The sequence below is a fragment of the Triticum urartu genome, chromosome 2 (assembly GCF_003073215.2).
Source record: "Triticum urartu cultivar G1812 chromosome 2, Tu2.1, whole genome shotgun sequence".
NCBI lineage: Eukaryota > Viridiplantae > Streptophyta > Magnoliopsida > Poales > Poaceae > Triticum > Triticum urartu.
In genome coordinates this window covers 123,440,871-123,461,289 of record NC_053023.1, presented here as the reverse complement: position 1 = coordinate 123,461,289, position 20,419 = coordinate 123,440,871, and the positions used below count along the sequence as shown (strand labels likewise).

Sequence of the window (20,419 nt, the reverse complement as noted above, 5' to 3'; positions counted from 1 at the left end):
CAATTCACACTTTCCTTGAGGGAGGAGAAATGCCGGAGATTGTGAACAGTACCGTGTTGGTTCTTATTCCTAAAATCAAAAATCCACAAGATTTAACACAGTACAAACCGATCTCCTTGTGTAATGTGCTCTATAAGCTAGCTTCGAAAGTCCTTGCTCTACGACTGAGACCAGTACTGGATGATACCATTGCGGAAGAGCAGTCAACATTTGTTCCGGGCCGGCTGATTTCGGACAACGTCCTAACGGCATATGAGTGCATTCATCATCTTAAGAAAAAGAAGGGCAAGTCTGGAGATATGGCAGTGAAGCTTGATATGGCTAAGGCGTACGATAGGGTTGAACGGACATACTTGCGTGCGATGATGGAGAAACTTGGGTTTGCTGCTGAGTGGATCGACCGGGTAATGGTATGCGTTCAGACTGTGTCTTTTTCAATTCGAGTTAATGGCCAATTCTCAGAATCTTTCAGACCTACCAAAGGCATCAGGCAGGGCGATCCCATCTCACCGTATCTATTTCTCATATGTGCGGAAGGGTTGAGCAGTTTGTTGAAATTCCGTGGCCCAGACCAGCTATCCCGAGGTGTTAGAATTGGAATACATGCTCCATGGGTGTCCCACTTGTTGTTTGCAGATGATTGTCTGGTGTTTACACATGCCTCTTCTGAGGCAGCTACCAGATTGAATAACACTCTGGACGTCTATCGAGAAGCTTCAGGCCAAATGGTGAACCGAGCGAAGTCTGCCATATTCTTCAGTGCCAATTGTTCCGATGAGATGAAAGCGGTGGTCCGTGAGCAAATTGAGATTGAGACGGAAGCTCTTGTTGAGAAGTATTTGGGGCTGCCAACGGCCATTGGTCGCTCATCCGATGTTCAATTCGAACACACTGCCACCAGTATCCGTAAACTAGTAAATGGGTATGTTCCCAAACTTCTGAGCACCGCAGCAAGGGAAGTTTTGATCAAAGTGGTTTGTCAGGCAATTCCCACATATTCCATGAGTTGTTTCAGGTTGTCCAAAAAACTATGTAAAAAGTTGACTGTTATAGTGGCTCGATTCTTCTGGAGTGGAGATGAAAGCCGAATGAAGCTTCATTGGAAAAAATGGAGAGATATAGCTATACCAAAAGGAGATGGAGGCATGGGCTTTAGGGATTTTGAAATGTTTAATCAAGCTATGCTTGCAAAGCAGGGCTGGAGGTTAATTACCACACCAAAATCGTTGTGTGCTAGAGTTCTTAAGGGCAAGTATTTTCATGATCATGACTTTATGTTAGCCAAGAACAAGAGAGGGTCATCACACATTTGAAGGGCAATACTCCATGGCAGAGAGGTACTAAAACCGGGGTTGGTGAAGAGGGTTGGAGATGGCTCTTCTATTCGGCCTTGGGATGATCCATGTATTCCATCTAATTATGGTTTCAAACCTATTGTGAAGCTCCCAGGTGCAGCCGTGAACACAGTACAAGATCTGATAGATGAAGACACTGGGGAATGGGATATCAATATGATAAAATTGCATTTTGTTGAACCTGATGTGAGTGCAATCTGCAGGATCCCCCTCGGTTGCTTCATCGAGGACTCATGGGCGTGGCACTTTGAAAAGCATGGGAATTTCACAGTAAGATCAGCATATAGAGAGCTAGTAGCTAAATGCCATCAAAGAGTCCAGCCGGGTTCCAGTAGCAGTCAAGCAAATGCATGGAAGATAATGTGGCGACTTCAAGTTCCTCCAAAGGTTAGGAATTTCTGGTGGTGTATTTGTCATGATTTCATTCCGTGCCGCGCGGTGCTGAAGCGAAGACATATGAAGGAAATTGACTTCTGTGAAAGTTGTGGGCAGCCGGAAACTTCAATGCATGCAATTTTTTATTGCATTTGGGCTTGGAGTTTTTGGGACGAGATTAAAAGTCTAACTGGCATTAAAATTCCCAAACTTCACCCGCAGTCGTGGACACTTGATCTTGTTGATGGAACCAAGGTTTCTCAAGCAGATGCTTGCGTTATTTGTTGTGGTGCGTGGGCAATATGGACTGAGCGAAATGCAAGAAGACATGGGGAGGCTGGACGTACCATAGCGCAATCTGTCAAATGGGTTACTGATACAGTGATGGATTTGGTTATGGCAGGAAAAGAAACCATAGTTAAGGCGTCGAAGGTGAAAGCTAAATGGTCACCACCTGAAAATGGAGTGATCAAGGTGAATGTTGATGCCTCCTTTGATGAGAATACCAATCAAGGGTCTTCCGAGCTGGTGATCCGTGATAGTTTTGGCAATCTCTTACGTGCACAGGCCCTTTGGTATGAGTTTGCAGCAAGCTCGATGGCAATGGAAGCTGAGGCGATTCGGGATGGGGTCCGAATGGCCCTGGAGAGAGGCTTCCGTAGAGTTGTCGTCGAGAGCGACGCTCAAGCAATCATAAAGCTGTGGGAGACAAAAGATTTTGATCGTGCTGAGATCGTTGGAGTTCTTCATGAGATCAAAGAACTGAGTGCACAATTTGAGAGTTTTAGGCTAATTTTCGTACGAAGAGACGCTAATGAGGCGGCTCACTTATGTGCGAAGCAGGCGACAAATGTTAGGAGGAGATGCTTATGGCTTAATTGCATTCCAGTATTCCTAACGGATACGTTGTATCATAATTGTATGCCTGATTAGTTAGCAATAAAGCTCTTTTACTAGCAAAAAAAAAGGTGCAGGTGCATGAACAAACGCGGCTTCTTCTTTTCGCGGAGAGGTAAAACAAATGCGGTTCCCAGCAAAAGAAGAAGAAAACAAATGCGGTCGCACGCAACAGAATTTGTCGCAGACAGCGGCAGTGCATGCAGCCGATGGCTCGCCAGCACGGAACACTTGTCACGGCGCGCCTGCCACAAAGCGAAACACTTGGCGCGGTGCATTCCTCCGAGCCGGAGCACCTGTCTTCACCGCCTCGGGAACCGGCCGGGCGCTAATCTCCAAGCCAAACCGGAGCCTCCACGGCCGTCGATGCGACGCTGCCAAGAACCAGTGCGGGCGCCGAGCAAAGCGACGGAAAGGGGAGCGTCCTTTTCCCCGGCCGCCCGGCGAGGGGAGCTGGCAGTGGCATCGGCTGCACCTGACCCACGCCTCCTCCTCCTCCTGGCAGCCAGCTCCTCCGGCGCGCGCGCCCGTGTATAAATAGGGGCGCGGGCACCGTCGCCCAGCCATCTCACTCGCTCTCACCGCGCACCAAACCCGGGCCAGTTCGCCTCGCGTTTCCCCGGTGACGTTTCCTTGTTCCTCGCCCTCCTCCTCTGGAGCAAGGTAAAGAAACCATGTCCAGTTTCCCTGTACTTTAAGAGTGGCTATGGTTGGGACACTACGGAGATAACTGGGGCTAGCCTAGTTTCAGTGATTCAAGAGGGGTGCTGCGAAATTCTCTTTCTAGTTTCTTCAGCTTAGGTTCGAGAGCATATATACTGATAAAAAGATTGTGGATTAATCTGGTCTTCTCGGTCTCTGCATGCACTTTGGGTCCAAGCCCTGGTGTCATGCTCTTGGTTGCTGTAGCTAGCCAGCCCAAAGGAGAAGATCTTCTCTCTTCTTTCGCAAGCTGGAACTAGGGTGGCAGAGTGGGTGAACTGCTTGGAGATCCATGTGATTATTACGCCGGTCTGTACACTAAATCAGTGTAGGCGCATGGGCGTATGTCAGTACTGTAGAGATCCAGTGCAGAGTTGCATACCATGCATGTCCGCCTGTGTGGGATCCTTCGGGGAGGCCAGGCTTATCCTCAGTTTGAGCATATTCGGAGTTTCTGGAATGCAAAAGTAAATCTAGCAGTTTTTTTTTTGCTTCCTATTTTATGCAACTTGTTAAAGCTATTAACTTTTCCTGCAGACCAAAGCTATTAACTCTGTACTCCAAAGTTTTTCCAAGGCCAGTAATTAATTAAGCTTCTTGCCTTGTGGATCATGTGCATGTCATTGTATAATACTAGGAGTACTAAATTACTTGATCCGTTTCTATTATCTGCATGTCCTCCATTGGAAAACTGGAGAGCCTGCCCGGCAATAGTTCCGTGCTCCTGTGCTCACTCATATACTTTGGTCAGTTTTAATTAGCTTGCCAAGCCACGCAAGAAACGGCTACAATACATCTCACGCTAATCCCATGATCTGGTTCCCAAAGCACAGGCTTCTAGGCACTCTTGCACGCCACGCCAACCTTTCTTCTTCCTCCGGCTCTATATATCAGTAGAGCTCATGCATCGTTGCCAGGACAGAGCGCCCTGTTGTGTGGGAGGAGGCTCCACTGTTTCTGCTGTTCAGATTTACATGACTGTTTCCGCTGTTCAGGTTTGAGGACAGCAATGGGGGAGACTGCCGGAGAGCGTGCCCTGAGCCGCATCCACAGCGTGAGGGAGCGCATCGGTGATTCCCTCTCTGCGCACACCAATGAGCTCGTCGCCGTCTTCTCAAGGTCTGTCCCTGATCTTTTGCAGGCTAGACTGGCTGCCAATTTGTACAAATCTCTGCATGTGAGACACGGTTAAGCGATGAATTGTGGTTGCCTTGCGTATTTCTATGTCATGCTATAGTATGAGCTGGATCAATGATTTTTTTCTTTACAAAATTTGTACCAAGGGCCATTAAAAGAACTGATGATGAAGTTTCAACAATTGTTCCTGCATTTCTATATAATACCGCTCCTTCCATTTGTCTTTTAACTTCTTTCTTAATACTAGTTGTATTCATACTATAACAAAGTACCTGAACATTTTCTTACTGCTACAATTGTTACCACACTTTGTTCAAGTAACGTTTGTTGATAGATCTGACCCACCTGCTGTTACACGATAACTTGTTCAGGCTTGTTAACCAAGGAAAGGGGATGCTGCAGCCCCATCAGATCACTGCTGAGTACAATGCCGCGATCCCTGAGGCCGAGCGCGAGAAGCTCAAGGACACCGCCTTTGAGGATCTCCTAAGGGGCGCACAGGTTTGCACCACCAAAACGCACTGCACTGTCATTCCAGTGATGTTCAGCTCTTGATCTGTTGGTTTCTCATATAGGAGGCAATTGTCATCCCTCCATGGGTTGCTCTCGCCATCCGGCCAAGGCCCGGCGTCTGGGAGTATGTGAGGGTCAATGTGAGCGAGCTTGGTGTTGAGGAGTTGAGCGTCGCTGAGTATTTGCAGTTCAAGGAACAACTGGCGAATGGAAGGTATCTGTGGTTTTGTGAAATTATTAAGATTCAAGAAGTCAGATTATACCTTAGTTTTTATTATATAACACTTCTTCTGTTCAAATTGCAGCATCGATAACAACTTTGTGCTTGAGCTGGACTTTGAGCCATTCAACGCCTCCTTCCCGCGCCCATCGCTGTCGAAGTCCATTGGCAACGGTGTGCAGTTCCTGAACAGGCACTTGTCATCGAAGCTGTTCCATGACAAGGAGAGCATGTACCCATTGCTCAACTTCCTTCGCGCGCACAACTACAAGGGGATGGTAGGTTACACTCTCCAGTGTCTTGCTTTGTAGATTGGATCGTTTGGCTTTGTAGATTGGATGATTCGACTATATCTTTGCTGAAGATTCTATAGAAACTACATCTTTGTTGTTGAAAACTGACAGGCTTACATCATTTGTTAATGGCATGGCGATCTCTTAGATATATCTAAAGGCAGCATATGAGCATAGTCAGCCTGCAAGAAAATATAGACACGATCTTACTTAATGTGTCAGGCATTTGCCCTGATGATATGTGCATTTTGTATGTAAAAAAAGTTTTAGAACAAATTCTTTAAGTAAGTGCAAAAGCCTGATTGCTATCTATGAGCCAACTGAAAGTTTAAACTGGAACTACCATACCTGCTGCTTAATCATGACGAGCATGTAATATTTTCTTTCTTTCTTCAGACCATGATGTTGAACGACAGGATTCGCAGTCTCGGTACCCTCCAAGGTGCACTCAGGAAGGCAGAGACACATCTGTCAGGCCTTCCAGCTGACACCCCTTACTCAGAGTTCCACCACCGGTACTGTATATAATCATCATACACATGATCACTGAAATCCTTATTGTTCTCAACAAAGAACTAAAATCGTTGCATAATTCAGGTTCCAGGAACTTGGTTTGGAGAAAGGTTGGGGCGACTGTGCTCAGCGTGCGAGCGAGACTATCCACCTTCTCTTGGACCTTCTCGAGGCCCCTGATCCATCCTCCTTGGAGAAGTTCCTCGGAACAATCCCAATGGTGTTCAATGTCGTTATCCTCTCTCCTCATGGTTACTTTGCTCAGGCCAATGTCTTGGGGTACCCTGATACTGGTGGACAGGTAGAATCCCCTACATCATTTTTGACAGTTTGACATATTTCCTCTTGATAAAATGAACACTATGAAATCTTTGTTATCACCAATTATCTTATGTCATGGCAACCCATAGGTTGTTTACATTTTGGACCAAGTCCGTGCTATGGAGAATGAGATGCTGTTGAGAATCAAGCAGCAAGGTCTCGACATTACACCAAAGATTCTAATTGTAAGTTTAGTACCCAACATGATCGAATATGAGCTCTCTGTTATAAACTTATAATTGATTCCTAATGAGGTCTCTTTGGCCTTACATAGGTCACCAGGTTGCTCCCTGATGCACATGGCACCACCTGTGGCCAGCGCCTCGAGAAGGTCCTTGGCACCGAGCACACCCACATCCTGCGTGTGCCATTCAAAACAGAAGATGGTATTGTTCGCAAATGGATCTCGCGTTTTGAAGTCTGGCCTTACCTGGAAGCTTACACTGATGTATGCATTTCACTTTCCAGCAGGTTGTTTGTAGCGTTTCATTAGAATGGCAATCCATAATTTTTTTCCTGTTGCTTTCAGGATGTGGCACACGAGATCGCCGGAGAGCTGCAGGCCACTCCTGACCTGATCATTGGAAACTACAGTGATGGCAACCTAGTCGCATGTTTGTTAGCTCACAAGTTGGGAGTTACCCATGTACGCATTCTACCCCTTTGCTCAGTACAAGATGTATTCTCATCTCCGTAGTATCCTATCATAATTCTTATTTCCTCATGTGCAGTGTACCATTGCTCATGCACTTGAGAAAACCAAGTATCCCAACTCCGACCTTTACTGGAAGAAATTCGAGGATCACTACCACTTCTCCTGCCAGTTTACAGCCGACCTGATTGCAATGAACCATGCCGACTTCATCATCACCAGTACTTTCCAAGAGATTGCCGGAAAGTAAGATTCTCTCTTTCACAGAAACACCGCCGTGGTCATTTGCAAATAGGATAAACTGATCTAATGTTTATCGTTCAATTTTCAGCAAGGACACCGTAGGGCAGTACGAGTCGCACATGGCATTCACAATGCCTGGCCTCTATCGTGTTGTCCATGGTATTGATGTCTTCGACCCCAAGTTCAACATCGTCTCCCCTGGTGCTGACATGTCCATCTACTTCCCATACACTGAACAGCAGAAGAGGCTTACCTCCCTCCATACTGAGATTGAGGAGCTACTCTTCAGTGATATTGAGAATGCTGAGCACAAGTATAATCATATATAACTCTTGACTTATAAAATAGATTGCCTACCGTGCTGGTTATCTAACTTGACTACCTCTCCAGATTTGTGCTGAAGGACAAGAAGAAGCCGATCATCTTCTCGATGGCTAGGTTGGACCGTGTCAAGAATATGACTGGCCTGGTAGAAATGTATGGGCGGAATCCTCGCCTACAGGAGCTGGTAAACCTAGTGGTTGTCTGTGGTGACCATGGAAAGGTGTCCAAGGACAAGGAGGAGCAGGCAGAGTTCAAGAAGATGTTTGATCTTATTGAACAGTACAACCTGATTGGACACATCCGCTGGATCTCTGCTCAGATGAACCGTGTCCGCAATGGTGAGCTCTACCGCTACATCTGCGACATGAAGGGAGCCTTTGTGCAGGTGAAGGACACTGTCAACCTAGGAACTCACTATGACTGAATCACGACATTTACTAGTTCTGACGCTCTTTTTTCATGTTTGGCTTCCTGTGCTCAGCCTGCTTTCTATGAGGCTTTCGGTCTTACTGTGATAGAGGCCATGACATGTGGCCTTCCAACATTCGCCACTGCATATGGTGGTCCAGCTGAGATCATTGTGAATGGTGTGTCCGGCTACCACATCGATCCTTACCAGAATGACAAGGCCTCCGCACTGCTTGTGGACTTCTTTGGGAAGTGCAAGGAAGACCCGAGCCACTGGAACAAGATCTCGCAGGGAGGACTCCAGCGCATCGAGGAGAAGTACATATGCAATTCTCTGTTACCTATCTATGTTACCATCTGATGCACATGCTCTGACTCTTTTAACAGCACTGAGCTGAGATTGATGCCCTGGGATCTTGACGCAGGTACACCTGGAAGCTGTACTCTGAGAGGTTGATGACCCTTTCTGGTGTCTATGGTTTCTGGAAGTACGTCTCCAACCTCGACAGGCGCGAGACTCGTCGCTACCTTGAAATGCTCTACGCCCTCAAGTACCGCAAAATGGTATGTGCCATGACATTGCGTTCGACCACCTTGATAATTTCAGCTCGGTTCATGTCTTGAGACTTAATTTCTCTGTGCCTTTGTTGTGTGCAGGCTGAAACTGTCCCATTGGCTGTTGAGGGCGAGACCTCGGGCAAATGATTTGTCCTTACCAGAGAAATAAATGGCGGGCGAGCGCTCCGCTTTACCGTTCTTGATTCAGTGATGGAGCACAGATCGGAGGGTGTTATGCCTTTGCTTGTCCTTTGTTACCGTTCTTGATTCAGTGATGAACTTTTTCCTGTTGAGTCCCCGTGTTGTCGCGGTAGGGGAACTGGATGGATGCTGTGTTGTTGGTACTTTCTCATGGATACAGTATTTGAATGAATGAATAAGATAGTCTTTGTTTTACTCCCAAGTTTCCCAAAATTCTGTGCAATTAACATTTATTAGGACCGGATTTTGATTGAGTCATTTTTCTGAGGGAAAAGGGAAAAGGAAGATTCAAAATCCTTTTTCTTCAGACTTTCACAAAGACATGGCTTCCTTTCTTTTTAGATATATTTCATTAATTAAATTTCTCTATAGTTAACACTAGAACATCTTGCTAATCCTATAAGATCTCGAAAAGGGTGGTAACAGTGAAACCAAATCTACATGAGGTCTACATACACATTGAACTTCCTATCTTGCCAAGCTAGCACCTCTCCATCCTCCTCCGCCTCAATCTTACCTTGGCTCACAAACCCCAAGTTTGTTTAGTTGTTTTTTTAGAATGGATTTTCTATGAGGAATACTATTGGATAGGGCCTCGTTGCCAAGGGCTACAAGACCTTAGTGCACTGGAACTCGTGGTTATGGATCCAAATCCTTCAGTATGAAATATTGTCTTTTCTAAATAAAAACCTGTAGTATATTGAAAAAGGTAATTTCGTTCTTGTGGAATAAGAACCCCTCGCACCCTAATGAAATGAAAGGAAAAAAAAATCATATTTTTTCGTTCCTATAAATCTTACCACTAAAATACTCGATAGGGCTACATTAACTCCCTAAACTATATAGGAAGAAGGGTACTTGACAAATAGGGGGCAATTGCATTGCAAATGACGGTGAGGGACCTCTTGATACCTTTTGTTCATTTCCTAACCGTAGCAGGTTTCGTGTGGCAGAAGCCTTTTTTGGGTTTAAACCGAGCCAAAACAGAGAGTTTCCATTGAAGAAGGAAGTAATGATGCTAGCCGGAGAATCAAGAAATAAATAGTACTCCCATTCAAAGAAATATAAGATCGAATACTTCCCATTCCGATTCTTTTTTTAGTCCAAGACATAATAATTTCTTGGTTTTGGCAGGAGCGGCGCGTGACAACCTTCAGAGCTCGCTGGTCGGTAGTTCTGGGCGATCGATTTCGAGGCACCCGAGATCAAAATCTACGACCGACGATAAAATAATTTGAGCATTCGGTCTAACCCGGAAGATTTCAGCGATATTTCCACGGAACCGAAGCAACAAGCTAAGCAGAGGACTCACACGCGATAGGCGCGCAGACGGAAGACCCGGACGCGGGCGCCGGCCGCCCTCCTCCTCCACACTGCCAGCTCGCAGCCGCGGGTGCCGACAAGAACCCGGGCGAGCCACGCCGTCGCGCCGCTCCAGTCTCGAGCGGTCGAGCTTCGCTTTCTGCCGCGGCCGCCGGAGGCCGGAGCGGCCGGTGTCACACGGCAGCACGATAGGAGAGGGCGCAAAACCGGCCGGCCCATCATCCCGCATCACCTGCCTTCCTGGGCCTGAAGTGGGCCCCGCGGGTCCGAAAAGCAAACCGAATCCGTCACGGCTCTGCCCACCCAGGTCGGACCGGATTGACCAGGACCCAGCCCAAGCCCGAGCCCGATAACGTACAGATGAGGCAGCCGCGTGCGGCGTGCCCGCATCGGCACTTCCTTCAACTTCTTCCCCTTCACACGCCGGCGAACGGAAGAAACCCACCCCAATCCCCACGCCCGACGCTTCCTCCCGCGACGATCGCCTCGAACCCCCGCCCCCGGCCCCCGCCCTCCGATCCGGCGCGGCCATAGGTCGGTACCGCCTGCTCCCCTCAATTCTCCTCCGTGGCTCGCGCGTTCTACGGCGGGGCGATTCGTTAGGGCGGACGGGTGGAGACGATTGATTTAGCTTAGCTGCCTTACGCTTGCCGAGTCGTTTGATGCGATCATGAAGTATTTTTTTGATTGATCTGTGGTGTTTGTTCGCGGTTGCTGTTCTACTGGCTAGGCAGGGTTGATTTTTCCGTTGATCGACCCATCTATTTCGTCTAGGGTTTCAGAAATTGCCCCCAATTGCTTGCTTAGTTGCTTACCCGTGGACGCTAGGCATGCGTGGTTAAGCGGTCGCGTTTTGGGAGTTACTTTGGGTGTGTTTTGCTGCAGTGCAGCTGCGATTTCACCTCTTGTTTTGGAGTCATGATGCACAGAGTTACACGGGTTGTTAGTGGCTCTGTTGCAATGCGTGATGTTGAATACATTGCACAATTAGAAGGCTACTCAAAGTTGTTAGCAATATCTCACATACGTGTATACACTATAAAGTTTGATATATTTGCTAGAAGTAGACAATAAACAGAATGAATTGGGTGAAAGAATGGGCTTGTTATAATAATGTTGTATTATGAACTAGAGAGTAGCGACACTTTGAAGGATCTGCACCTTATTGATCTTTGTTTCCATCTCTGTTTTATCAGGTCTTTCTGTGTCATTGCTTATTACCTACATGAGTGCTGTATCTACATGATCCCATGGAGACCCCAAATGAAGTGACATCGTACTCATCCCTCTCCAAAATTGATAGCTACCACAGCCAGGCGGCTCCTATGTCCGATCTAGCTCCAGAAAACACATACCCAGTGTATGACTATCTCTATGAGCCATCTCTGGAACCAGACTTTCCATCTGAATATGGTTCAAGAGAAGATCCCTTTCCGACAGCTCAAGCTAGCTCAACTATCAACCTGAAGACCGTTCTAGGTGGTCTTGCTGCAATTGTTTCGCGTCCAAGCAAGATTGGGGATGATGCATCACGGCAGCAAAGTTTCAGCACGGATGTATCATTTCTAGGTGCTGGCAAGGATGGTGATTTGCATTCATCTGTTTGCGTTCCGAGTGCACCGCCGCTACTTGAGGCAAATGCTTTACAGTTCAGTGCATACAGGGAGGTGCTTCAGGCAGATCCCCCGGAATGGTTACCGGATAGCTCTACCAGTGTATGCCTGCAGTGCAGCTGTCCTTTCACAGCTCTGACTCGTGGAAGGCACCATTGCCGCTTCTGTGGAGGTATATTCTGCAAAGAATGTTCCAAGGGAAGATGCTTGATGCCCATGAAGTTCAGACTGCGTGATCCTCAGAGAGTGTGTGATGCTTGCTACGATAGACTTGATCCACTCCAGGCCTTATTGATCAACTACAACAGTAATGCCATGCAGCCTGCCAAACATGACGTCATGGATTGGACAAGTACGAGGAGCTGGTTGAACTTGCCTGTTGGATTATCAATGGAGTATGAAATATACAAGGCAACAAACACACTGAGGAAATATTGCCAGGTATGTTTAATTTTGTACCCAACCGATATATACTTGCATTCCAGAGCTGAGAAGTGTTTCTGTTTTGGTATGTGTAGGTTTCTAGATTAAATCCTGAGAAGTCAATACCATCATCTATCCTCAAGGGAGCAAAGGGGCTTGCTGTGCTCACAGTGGCCAAAGCAGGTGCAGTTCTTACGTACAAAATGGGCACTGGTCTTGTAGTTGCTCGCCGATCAGATGGATCATGGTCTGCGCCATCAGCGATTTTATCTGTTGGATTGGGATGGGGAGTGCAGGTATTTCTCCAGTAAAATCTTCTCTCTGAATCCACGGGCAACGCCTAAGCTTATCTGCTGGTGATATAATTCTTGTGATGTTCACCAGACAAAAGGAACATGCATGTTACTCATTTCATTCTTGTGATCTTCACAGAATAATTTCCATGAAATGCATTAAGCATCATGTCCTGTTTGCTTATGAGATTGGCATGATATCAGAGACAAGTTTATGTTGAAGCACTCTTGTTATTTGGACACTGAACTACACTATGTCATTACTTAAGATCATCTCACCATGATAATGACATTTCTTTGTGTTTTCCAGATTGGAGGAGAATTGACAGATTTTATAATTGTGCTTCATGATCTTAAAGCTGTCAAGGCATTCAGCAGCCGCATGCATCTTTCTCTTGGGGCAGGATTGAGTGCGGCAGCAGGACCAATTGGCAGAGCCCTTGAAGCAGATGTTCGAGCAAGTGAAAAAGGTTCTGGGATATGCTACACTTATAGCTGCAGCAAAGGTAATAAGAAAGTCGCGTCCGAGAATTATTGCTGTTGTTTCAGATGTGCATTAGACATGACTGAAATGGGTGGAGATCAGCACAATTTTAACACTGTTATCAAGTAAAAAAAAGAGTTAAATACGCTGGAGGTGCCTCAACTTGTCTTGCACGGTTAGTTTAGTGCCTAAAGTTGCAAAATACATGAAACTGGTGCTCGAACTTGTCCTGACATGCAAATACGGCGCCTCCATCTGTATCCGGACGTACGTCCAGCCTGCGTGGCGTGCCAGCGTGGCAGTGGCTGAGAGTTGGAAGGCGCTAGGTGGCCCGAGCGTGAGGATTTTTTTACAAGACCCCCTCATATAATTAGTCATGCAGGCAAATCTCATGAATTAGAAATTAGAAAAGGGAAAAAAATGTGATACAGGATCGAACCCTCGTTGTCACACATTGCATTGTACGCAAAGGTTGTCCACCATGTCATACATAGCTCAGTAAATATTGAGGTCGAACTCCATATATTGCATCGCTATGCATAAAGTAACTTTGGAGCACGGGTTGTGTCCTATTTTTTTGAAGTTCAAAGAAACGGATTTTTTATAGCTAAAAAATTTCTGAATGTTTTTGATTTTTTGTACATGCACACATAGAAGTGTAATATATCCTTGTGAATTTTCATTAATATATGTGCTTGTATGCGAGAGATAAAAAAGACAAATACATGCAAAAATTGGCTTTTTGTTTGGCCGTGATGTTCTCTTGTTTTTTGCAGGATATAATATAACATAATTTCAAATGAAATTTGAAAGTCACTTAGAGCACATGCATACATTTTTGTGTGAAAACAATCAACTCCTTTTGAAACTTTTAAGTGGCAGATGTTAGCCTTTAAAAAATGTGCTCAGTGGCCACCATGCTCTAAAAATCCTCTTTGGTTGCTATGTACCTCTTCAAGCGATTCTTATTTATATATGGCACTTCTATGGACCCGCACAAACTTTATTTCAGTTTTTCAAGTTCTTTATTTTTATTTTTCACACTGTTTTTTTCGTTCAAGAAAAAATGTAAGAAAAAATACGACTGCCATAAACTCAAAGAAAGTGTTAGTGCATTTGAAAAATGTTTAGCATGTATTAAAAAATTAGAATGTGCATTTAAAAAATGTTTGTCTCGCATTACAAAATTGGCAATGTGTATTTAAAAAGAGTTCAACGTGTATTAAAATTATTCTGTAACATTTTTGAATAATTGTATTAAAAAACTCACCAAAATACCTTTTAATGCATGTTAAATAGTTTACAGAATACAACGTTGTAAAATTGTTAATAATTAGGTATTTTAGAAATACAATGAAGATAAACAATAATAGTGTGTGCTTGTGGTCCAGAATGAACATACATAAATTTACACAATAATTTCTAATATAGGCAGAACTATTTCAATCCCCATAAATTTTTGAAAAGTTAATGTCTACCTCTTCAAAGTATGCAATAACAAAAAAGAAAAAATATTTAAAATAAAAAATAATTGCATATTGTATTTTTTATATGGGAAAGTTACGTCTCATGAAACTAAACAAGAAATTGGATAAAAATAAAAATGAAACTGATAGATAACGAATTAGGAAAATTAAAGAGTGATACGTGCGTCCACATAGCTTTCTAGCTAAGAGGTGAACACAATACATATTTTGGGCAAGTGGACAGATCAGCCGTAGTTGACCAGGAGGTTTTAAACCCCTTCATGATGATTTTTTTATCTTATTTCTCGCTAGCATACACTGTATTTCACGTCTTTCCTATGTGATTAAAATAAATATAAGGGGGGTTTTGTAAAATAATTCCTCATGCACGGAGTACCCAACACTTTCCCACTCTCAGCCACTTATAGGTGGGCCACCGCCATGCTGGGACGTCATGCAGATTGGACGTACGTTTGGATATGGAAGGAGACACCATATTTGCACGATTAGACAAGTTCAAGCACTAGTTTCATGTATTTTGCAACTTTAGGGACCAAACTGACCGCCCAGGACAAGTTGAGGCACCTCCAGTGTATTTAACTCTAAAAAAAAACAAATTTAAGTTTTTAAACTTTGGACTGAGCTTGTTCTCTGAAGTTATTTGTCAAGTTTAAGAGTGTTTATTGTGTCATGTAAAATAATGTTTGAAAGTTACTTTACAATCTCATTTTTAAGGAGGAAAAAAAGGTCATAGGCACACATTCTGTCTCCAATGTTTGGCTTTCCCTGTTAAGAATCTTGTAGGCTTCATTACAGGTATCTCAGTATCCTTCTGATTCATAGCTTCATCTCAAAACTTGAAACAGGTGCCTTTGTTGGGGTCTCCCTTGAAGGAAATGTCGTGACAACAAGATCAGACACCAATCTGCGCTTCTATGGGGACGCCTACGTGACCACGACCGATATCCTGTTTGGGAGGGTGGAGAAGCCCAGAGCTGCGCAACCCTTGTACTCGGCTCTCGATGATCTGTTCTCAAAAATGGTTTGCTAGTTCTAGCCATTGTAGTCTCAGCATTCAGCGGTGTACATATATCTAAAATATGCTAGGAACAGTCCTTGGGAGAAAATATCCCAGAAAAAAATGTACAGCTTTTATTGGGTGGGTTCACTGCAAGTATGTGTCCACGCATGTAAATATTGTCAGGAGATCACTATGTTATCCGTCGTCGTGGCTTGATTATTGCAGTGTGATGCTATTAAAATATTTCACTATTTTAGCACTTGAAGGGCGTAAAATTGCTTGATTTGGCTTGTTTTAGCTGTTAAAATGTTGACAGGTTCGTGTTCGTAAGACTCAGTACACACAATTTAAGAGTAGGAACGTCGATATGATGGGCCTGTTTGGTAATCCACCGGCTCCACGAATCTGGCGGAGCACCTATTCCATCGCTTTGGAAATTTGAACTGCAGCCCACTCCGCTCCGTGACAGAGTTGTGGAGCGGAGGGCCTCTGAACGGGCACAATAAGTCAGAAGTTAATTACAATCCTGTGATGAATAACACGTGATGAATAACACTTCAATAAATTTGCAAAGTTGCTATCGTCTAAAAAATGTGCAATTAAATACTGTGAGATTTCTGACTGTATTATTAGCGATGCATGTTGTGTCGAGAGCATCTACAACGAGAGTCCCCATTATCCTTCCCAAACGTTTGACCGGCCTGCTCAGTTACTATCCGGATAACAAATCGGTTACTCTCCGGACAACAAGTTGTCATCCAACTGGACCTGGCAAACTCAACCCAAATGTCTCGGCTGTCCGACACCCTCAGTACCCAAGTCATATTTAAGGTGGATATGGGGAGGCCTCGACTCATTTGCCACATCAAATATGGTCCACTATGGGCCACCATGAGCCCACAAATAATCCACCGCCGGCTAAAACCCTAGTCAAAGTCCATAATCTTGATCGCTTCCACTTTTCGTCTCCTCCCCTTCCCATCCCCCCCCCACCATGGCCGTCTTCGATAGCCACTTCGACAACGAGTCTGATTCCATCGATTGGGACAAGCTCTCGAAGGAGGACGGCTTCGGCAACGAGCCTCTGGACGACGAGGAGCTCGCGCTCCGCATTGCCATCCAACGTTCGTGGGTGGACATTGGCAGGAGCTTGAGCCCTGCGACGCCCCTGATGACCTGGCTACGCAATGTGGGCGAGCACGGGGCCCATCATGCTCCGTGCCACTGCAGATTTGTCGTCAGGCGCGCCACATCCCTTTTCCTCCGGCCCCAGCTCCCCTTGGGCAACCAGGCAACGTTGGATGCTCATGCCCGTGCCGAGCCAATGGATGAGGATGTCGGACGCAGGGTGTCGTGGAATTGTCACGGCAGATGTCCTAGAGAAAGGACTTAGTCGTAGGGCCATCGCAACTAGGAAGCTTAAAGGGGTTAATCGGGACAAAGGACACGAGGGGTTTTATACTAGTTCGACCCCTTACGATGAAGGTAAAAGCCTACGTCTAGTTGTGTTGGTATTGCTGGGGGTTCGATCACCAAGAGGCTTAACTCGTCGGCTTGGTTATTGAGCTCTTGTTTCTTGCCCTAAGCCGCCACCGGGTCGTCCCCTTATATACACGGGTTGACGCCTGGTGGTTTACAGAGTCCCGGCCGGCTCATAATCGTGTCCGGTTCGGTGACTACTTTTACATGCCTTTCTTTACAAGTCTTTCCTTACATACGGCGGTTCACAATACCGAGCCTTAAGCCGCCTCCAGGCCTTTGGGCCTTCTATAAGATTTGACAAACTATCGTCTTTAAGGTTTACTGGGCTTCTTGTGTAACCCGCCATTGGGGCTGACCCGGCCCCTCCTGGGCGGGTCATAACTGATAGTTATATCCCCAACATTAGGCCCAGGTTGACTTTGAACTTCGTTCTTTGTCAATCTTCAACACTTAAACAAAATCCATCTTCTTATCCATGCAGAAGTTCTTGTAACCCGCCATGACGTCATCTCTTGAAAACGCAAAAAACTTTTATGACGTCATCTCCCAACGGATCTTCATCTTTAATGTCTTCCGAGAATCGAGGCGTCTGTGTAGTTGGGTAACCATTATTCGGCTATCCCTCGATTTTCGCGCCCGTCTGTTCACATTTTCCTTATAAATAGGCACGCTTCGACCTTCCTCATTCTTCTCTCTCTCCGTCTTCTTCCTCTCGCAACCCTTCTGCTGCTCGAGCCTCACCGCCGTCGCGCTTCTCCTTCGTCTCCGTTGACCTTGGCCGCTGCATCAACTCGAATCGGTCCAGAGAAACGGCGGCGGCCTCCGCAGAAGACCTGCGACGGTAAGTGTTCTTCCTTTCGTTTCTCAGATCTGCATTAGGGTTTCCAGGCTCCTGCGTGTTCTTCATGGTTCATCATAGTTCTTCGCAGTTCTTCCACCGCAGTTCTTCTTGATCCAAAAAGATACGTATGCTTGTGTGGTAGTGGTTTTGTGCCTACTCTTGATATCCACAGATCTCTTTCTCTGGTTCAAAGACCTCATTAGAACTTACAGACTCCTCTGCACCAAACTTTTTAGGTCTAGAATTTTTTTGGATTGTGAATAACCATTTGATCTGGAGTAATACCAAGCAATTTAGGAAACTTGTTTGTCTCAACACTTAGCTAAATTTGTAGCTAAATTTGCTTTCTTCAAATATCTACAGTCATGGCGGCTTACTGTGCCGGCTTTCTTTTCCTTATATGACATTAGCCCTTAATTAAGCCGCCATTACTTATTTGCATCATCATCACTTAACTATTAAAATCACCATTGAATTGAACCGGCATGTTGTCTTTCTTTTCAGTTCGTCTTTGAACATCATGCCGTCCAAAGCACCAACCATCTGTAACTGGGTTCCCTCAACCGTAACTGAGGAACGTTTGAAAGAGTTCTTCACCATAGGATTTCTGCCAGGAAAAGACGTCATGTCTTACCGTGCCCCTAACCCAGACGAAGAACGGCCCAATCCAAGGGCAGGTGAGGTGATTGTTTTTACTGACCATATGAACCGTGGCTTCTCACCGCCCGGCTCAAAGTTCTTCAGAGAGGTCCTCCACTTTCTCAAACTCCACCCTCAAGATATTGGGCCCAATTCCATATCTAACATTTGTAACTTCCAAGTGCTCTGTGAGGTGTATCTTCAACAAGAGCCGACTGTGGATCTGTTTAGAGAATACTTTTATCTGAACCGGCAGAACGAGTGCACCAACGACCTTAGCTTAGAGCTTGGAGGCATCTCAATTCAACGCCGGCAGGGCGCTGTCTTCCCCCCATAGTCTTGCCGAGTCATCCAAAAGACTGGAATCAGACTTGGTTTTACTGCCAAGACATTTCACCGGCAAACGAGAGGCCACTGCCGGGTTATCGCCCCGAATGTCTTGACTCCAAGTTCGAGCTTCCTGACAAGCTCACTGCCGCTGAACGCAGAAAGCTGATACCATACATCAAAAGGATTAATGCTCTGTTAGGGAACGGGTTAATTGGAGTTGATCTGACCCGCTGCTGGATCTCATGGCGGGTCACCCCTCTAAGCCGTCGGTCAAAGCTGATGTATGAGTATGGTGGAGGCCCGGATGACTCTCTTCGTCACAACCCCGCTCAATTAACAGAAGAAGATATTGTTTCAATGCCAACCCTTTTGGTGAACGGTAAATACGAAGATTGCAGTATTGTCGGGTTAAACCCCTTCTGCAAGCTTAACCCGGTGCCAGAAGTAAGGATATTCTGATCTCTTCTCCTTTGTATTTTTCCCAGCAGTATTGTTTAATACTTGCCTGACCTTTTCATCGTGTTTTTACCTGTCTGCAGGCCAACTCTGACTTCTGGAAAGTTAAATATGACCACGAGGCTGCCAAGAAAGCGAGAGCCGCAGCCATAAACGCCAAGAAGACGACCCGAAGGTCGAAAAAGAAGAAGAAGAACACTGCTAAAGATTGGATGAAGCTTGACGATACATCTGAGTCAGAGGTAGCCCTTGATTCCCTTGGCCATTTTTTTAATAATCTTATTAACACTGATCATTACCAGGATGACACTGGGGCCAGTCAGGCCGTGGAAGAAGAAGAGGTAACTATCATTTCCTTCGACTCAGAGCCCTTGCCAAGACAAAAAATTCGACGAGTGATCTGTAAAGTAAGGTTTTCTAACCCTTTAGCTCACTTGGATCCCAACTTTATTTTGAAAAAGCAGCAACATGAGAGCCGCCGTCAAGCCCGGACCGAAGACGAACCGGCTGTTGTTCTTCAACAAACTCCTCAGAAGCGCCGGAATGAGGTTTACTTCTTTTGTCCTTAATTAACTCCGTTTAATGGATCCTTTCCCTTGTTTTATCTTTTCAGGAGGTGTCTCTCTCTTCTGGCGACTCATCACAGACTCAATTTCCGGCCTTCAAGACTGCCCCTGGGTAATGAAAAATCCTCCTTTTTTTTCGGGTTGTTCAAATTGTATTTTTATACTGACAGTCCTGCAACATTTCTCTTATTGGCCAAGCTAAGTCCAAGAAGGTAAAGGCAGCTAAACCGGCAGAAGACCCGCCAATGCTTGCATCTGACCCGGCCAGGCCATCTTCTCCTCCATTAACTGACGCTCCAGAAGATCCGCCTGTCGATGCAGAAGAAAATCCTCCTGAGCCGTCGTTTGATGAGACCACTGTGAACCCTTCCACAACTGGACCATCAAGCTCAGCCAACCCGCCATCACCGTCTGCACAAGATGTTTTGATCACCGGGAGCCGTTTTATTGAGCCGGGGAATCCAACCGTGCTGGCTCGCCACACGACGAAACAAGAGGCATTGGAGAGGCAGAAAGTGCGCTTTGACGTTGCCAATTATGATCATCTAAATGCCAACGATATTTTATCCGGCTATCTCAGCCATGTGCACTCTAGTCGCGACTCTGAGATCGAAATGGTCAAACAGTTGCAGTTGAAATACGAGGTATGTTCTTCCGGCTTATCTATATTCCTGCAGCCCCCAAGTCTTCACATTATGAGAGAACCGGAATGATCTGTAGACTTTATAATATAGGCCAAGACCTTTACCTTTGAAACTTTTCTTGAATTC

The 20,419-nt window shown here is 45.6% G+C and overlaps 3 protein-coding genes across 3 annotated transcripts; 2 read left to right on the top strand and 1 right to left on the bottom strand.

The window, feature by feature from the left end:
* The first annotated feature begins 3,136 nt into the window (after nt 1-3,136).
* LOC125536293 (sucrose synthase 2) lies at nt 3,137-8,907 on the top strand. Its single transcript, XM_048699484.1, has 16 exons — nt 3,137-3,290; nt 4,325-4,448; nt 4,838-4,967; nt 5,042-5,193; nt 5,285-5,477; nt 5,889-6,007; nt 6,090-6,306; nt 6,416-6,511; nt 6,601-6,774; nt 6,856-6,972; nt 7,058-7,224; nt 7,310-7,534; nt 7,612-7,930; nt 8,027-8,271; nt 8,379-8,517; nt 8,611-8,907. Exons 2-16 carry the CDS (start codon nt 4,339-4,341, stop codon nt 8,656-8,658), a joined length of 2,451 nt encoding a protein of 816 aa, XP_048555441.1. The 5' UTR covers nt 3,137-3,290; nt 4,325-4,338; the 3' UTR covers nt 8,659-8,907.
* Nucleotides 8,908-9,771: 864 nt separating this feature from the next.
* On the bottom strand, nt 9,772-10,567 carry LOC125536295. The gene is made up of 2 exons (XM_048699486.1): nt 10,025-10,567; nt 9,772-9,924 (listed from the first exon to the last, which is right to left on the bottom strand). The coding sequence occupies exons 1-2, from the start codon at nt 10,565-10,567 to the stop codon at nt 9,811-9,813; spliced, it is 657 nt and encodes a 218-aa protein (XP_048555443.1). The 3' UTR covers nt 9,772-9,810.
* LOC125536294 lies at nt 10,423-15,594 on the top strand. Its single transcript, XM_048699485.1, has 5 exons — nt 10,423-10,569; nt 11,232-12,089; nt 12,167-12,367; nt 12,675-12,870; nt 15,181-15,594. The coding sequence occupies exons 2-5, from the start codon at nt 11,286-11,288 to the stop codon at nt 15,363-15,365; spliced, it is 1,386 nt and encodes a 461-aa protein (XP_048555442.1). The 5' UTR covers nt 10,423-10,569; nt 11,232-11,285; the 3' UTR covers nt 15,366-15,594.
* The last annotated feature ends 4,825 nt before the right edge of the window (nt 15,595-20,419 follow it).

Bases quoted from the DNA above. Each gene is read 5' to 3' on its own strand.
- LOC125536293 (XM_048699484.1), top strand. From the start codon at position 4,339: ATGGGGGAGACTGCCGGAGAGCGTGCCCTGAGCCGCATCCACAGCGTG. The intron at 5,194-5,284 runs GTATCTGTGGTT...TTCAAATTGCAG, and splicing joins GAACAACTGGCGAATGGAAG to CATCGATAACAACTTTGTGC. The intron at 8,518-8,610 runs GTATGTGCCATG...TGTTGTGTGCAG, and splicing joins CCCTCAAGTACCGCAAAATG to GCTGAAACTGTCCCATTGGC.
- LOC125536295 (XM_048699486.1), bottom strand. From the start codon at position 10,567: ATGGCCGCGCCGGATCGGAGGGCGGGGGCCGGGGGCGGGGGTTCGAGG. The intron at 9,925-10,024 runs GTGAGTCCTCTG...CGTCGGTCGTAG, and splicing joins CGTCTGCGCGCCTATCGCGT to ATTTTGATCTCGGGTGCCTC.
- LOC125536294 (XM_048699485.1), top strand. From the start codon at position 11,286: ATGGAGACCCCAAATGAAGTGACATCGTACTCATCCCTCTCCAAAATT. The intron at 12,368-12,674 runs GTATTTCTCCAG...TGTGTTTTCCAG, and splicing joins GATTGGGATGGGGAGTGCAG to ATTGGAGGAGAATTGACAGA. The intron at 12,871-15,180 runs GTAATAAGAAAG...AACTTGAAACAG, and splicing joins CACTTATAGCTGCAGCAAAG to GTGCCTTTGTTGGGGTCTCC.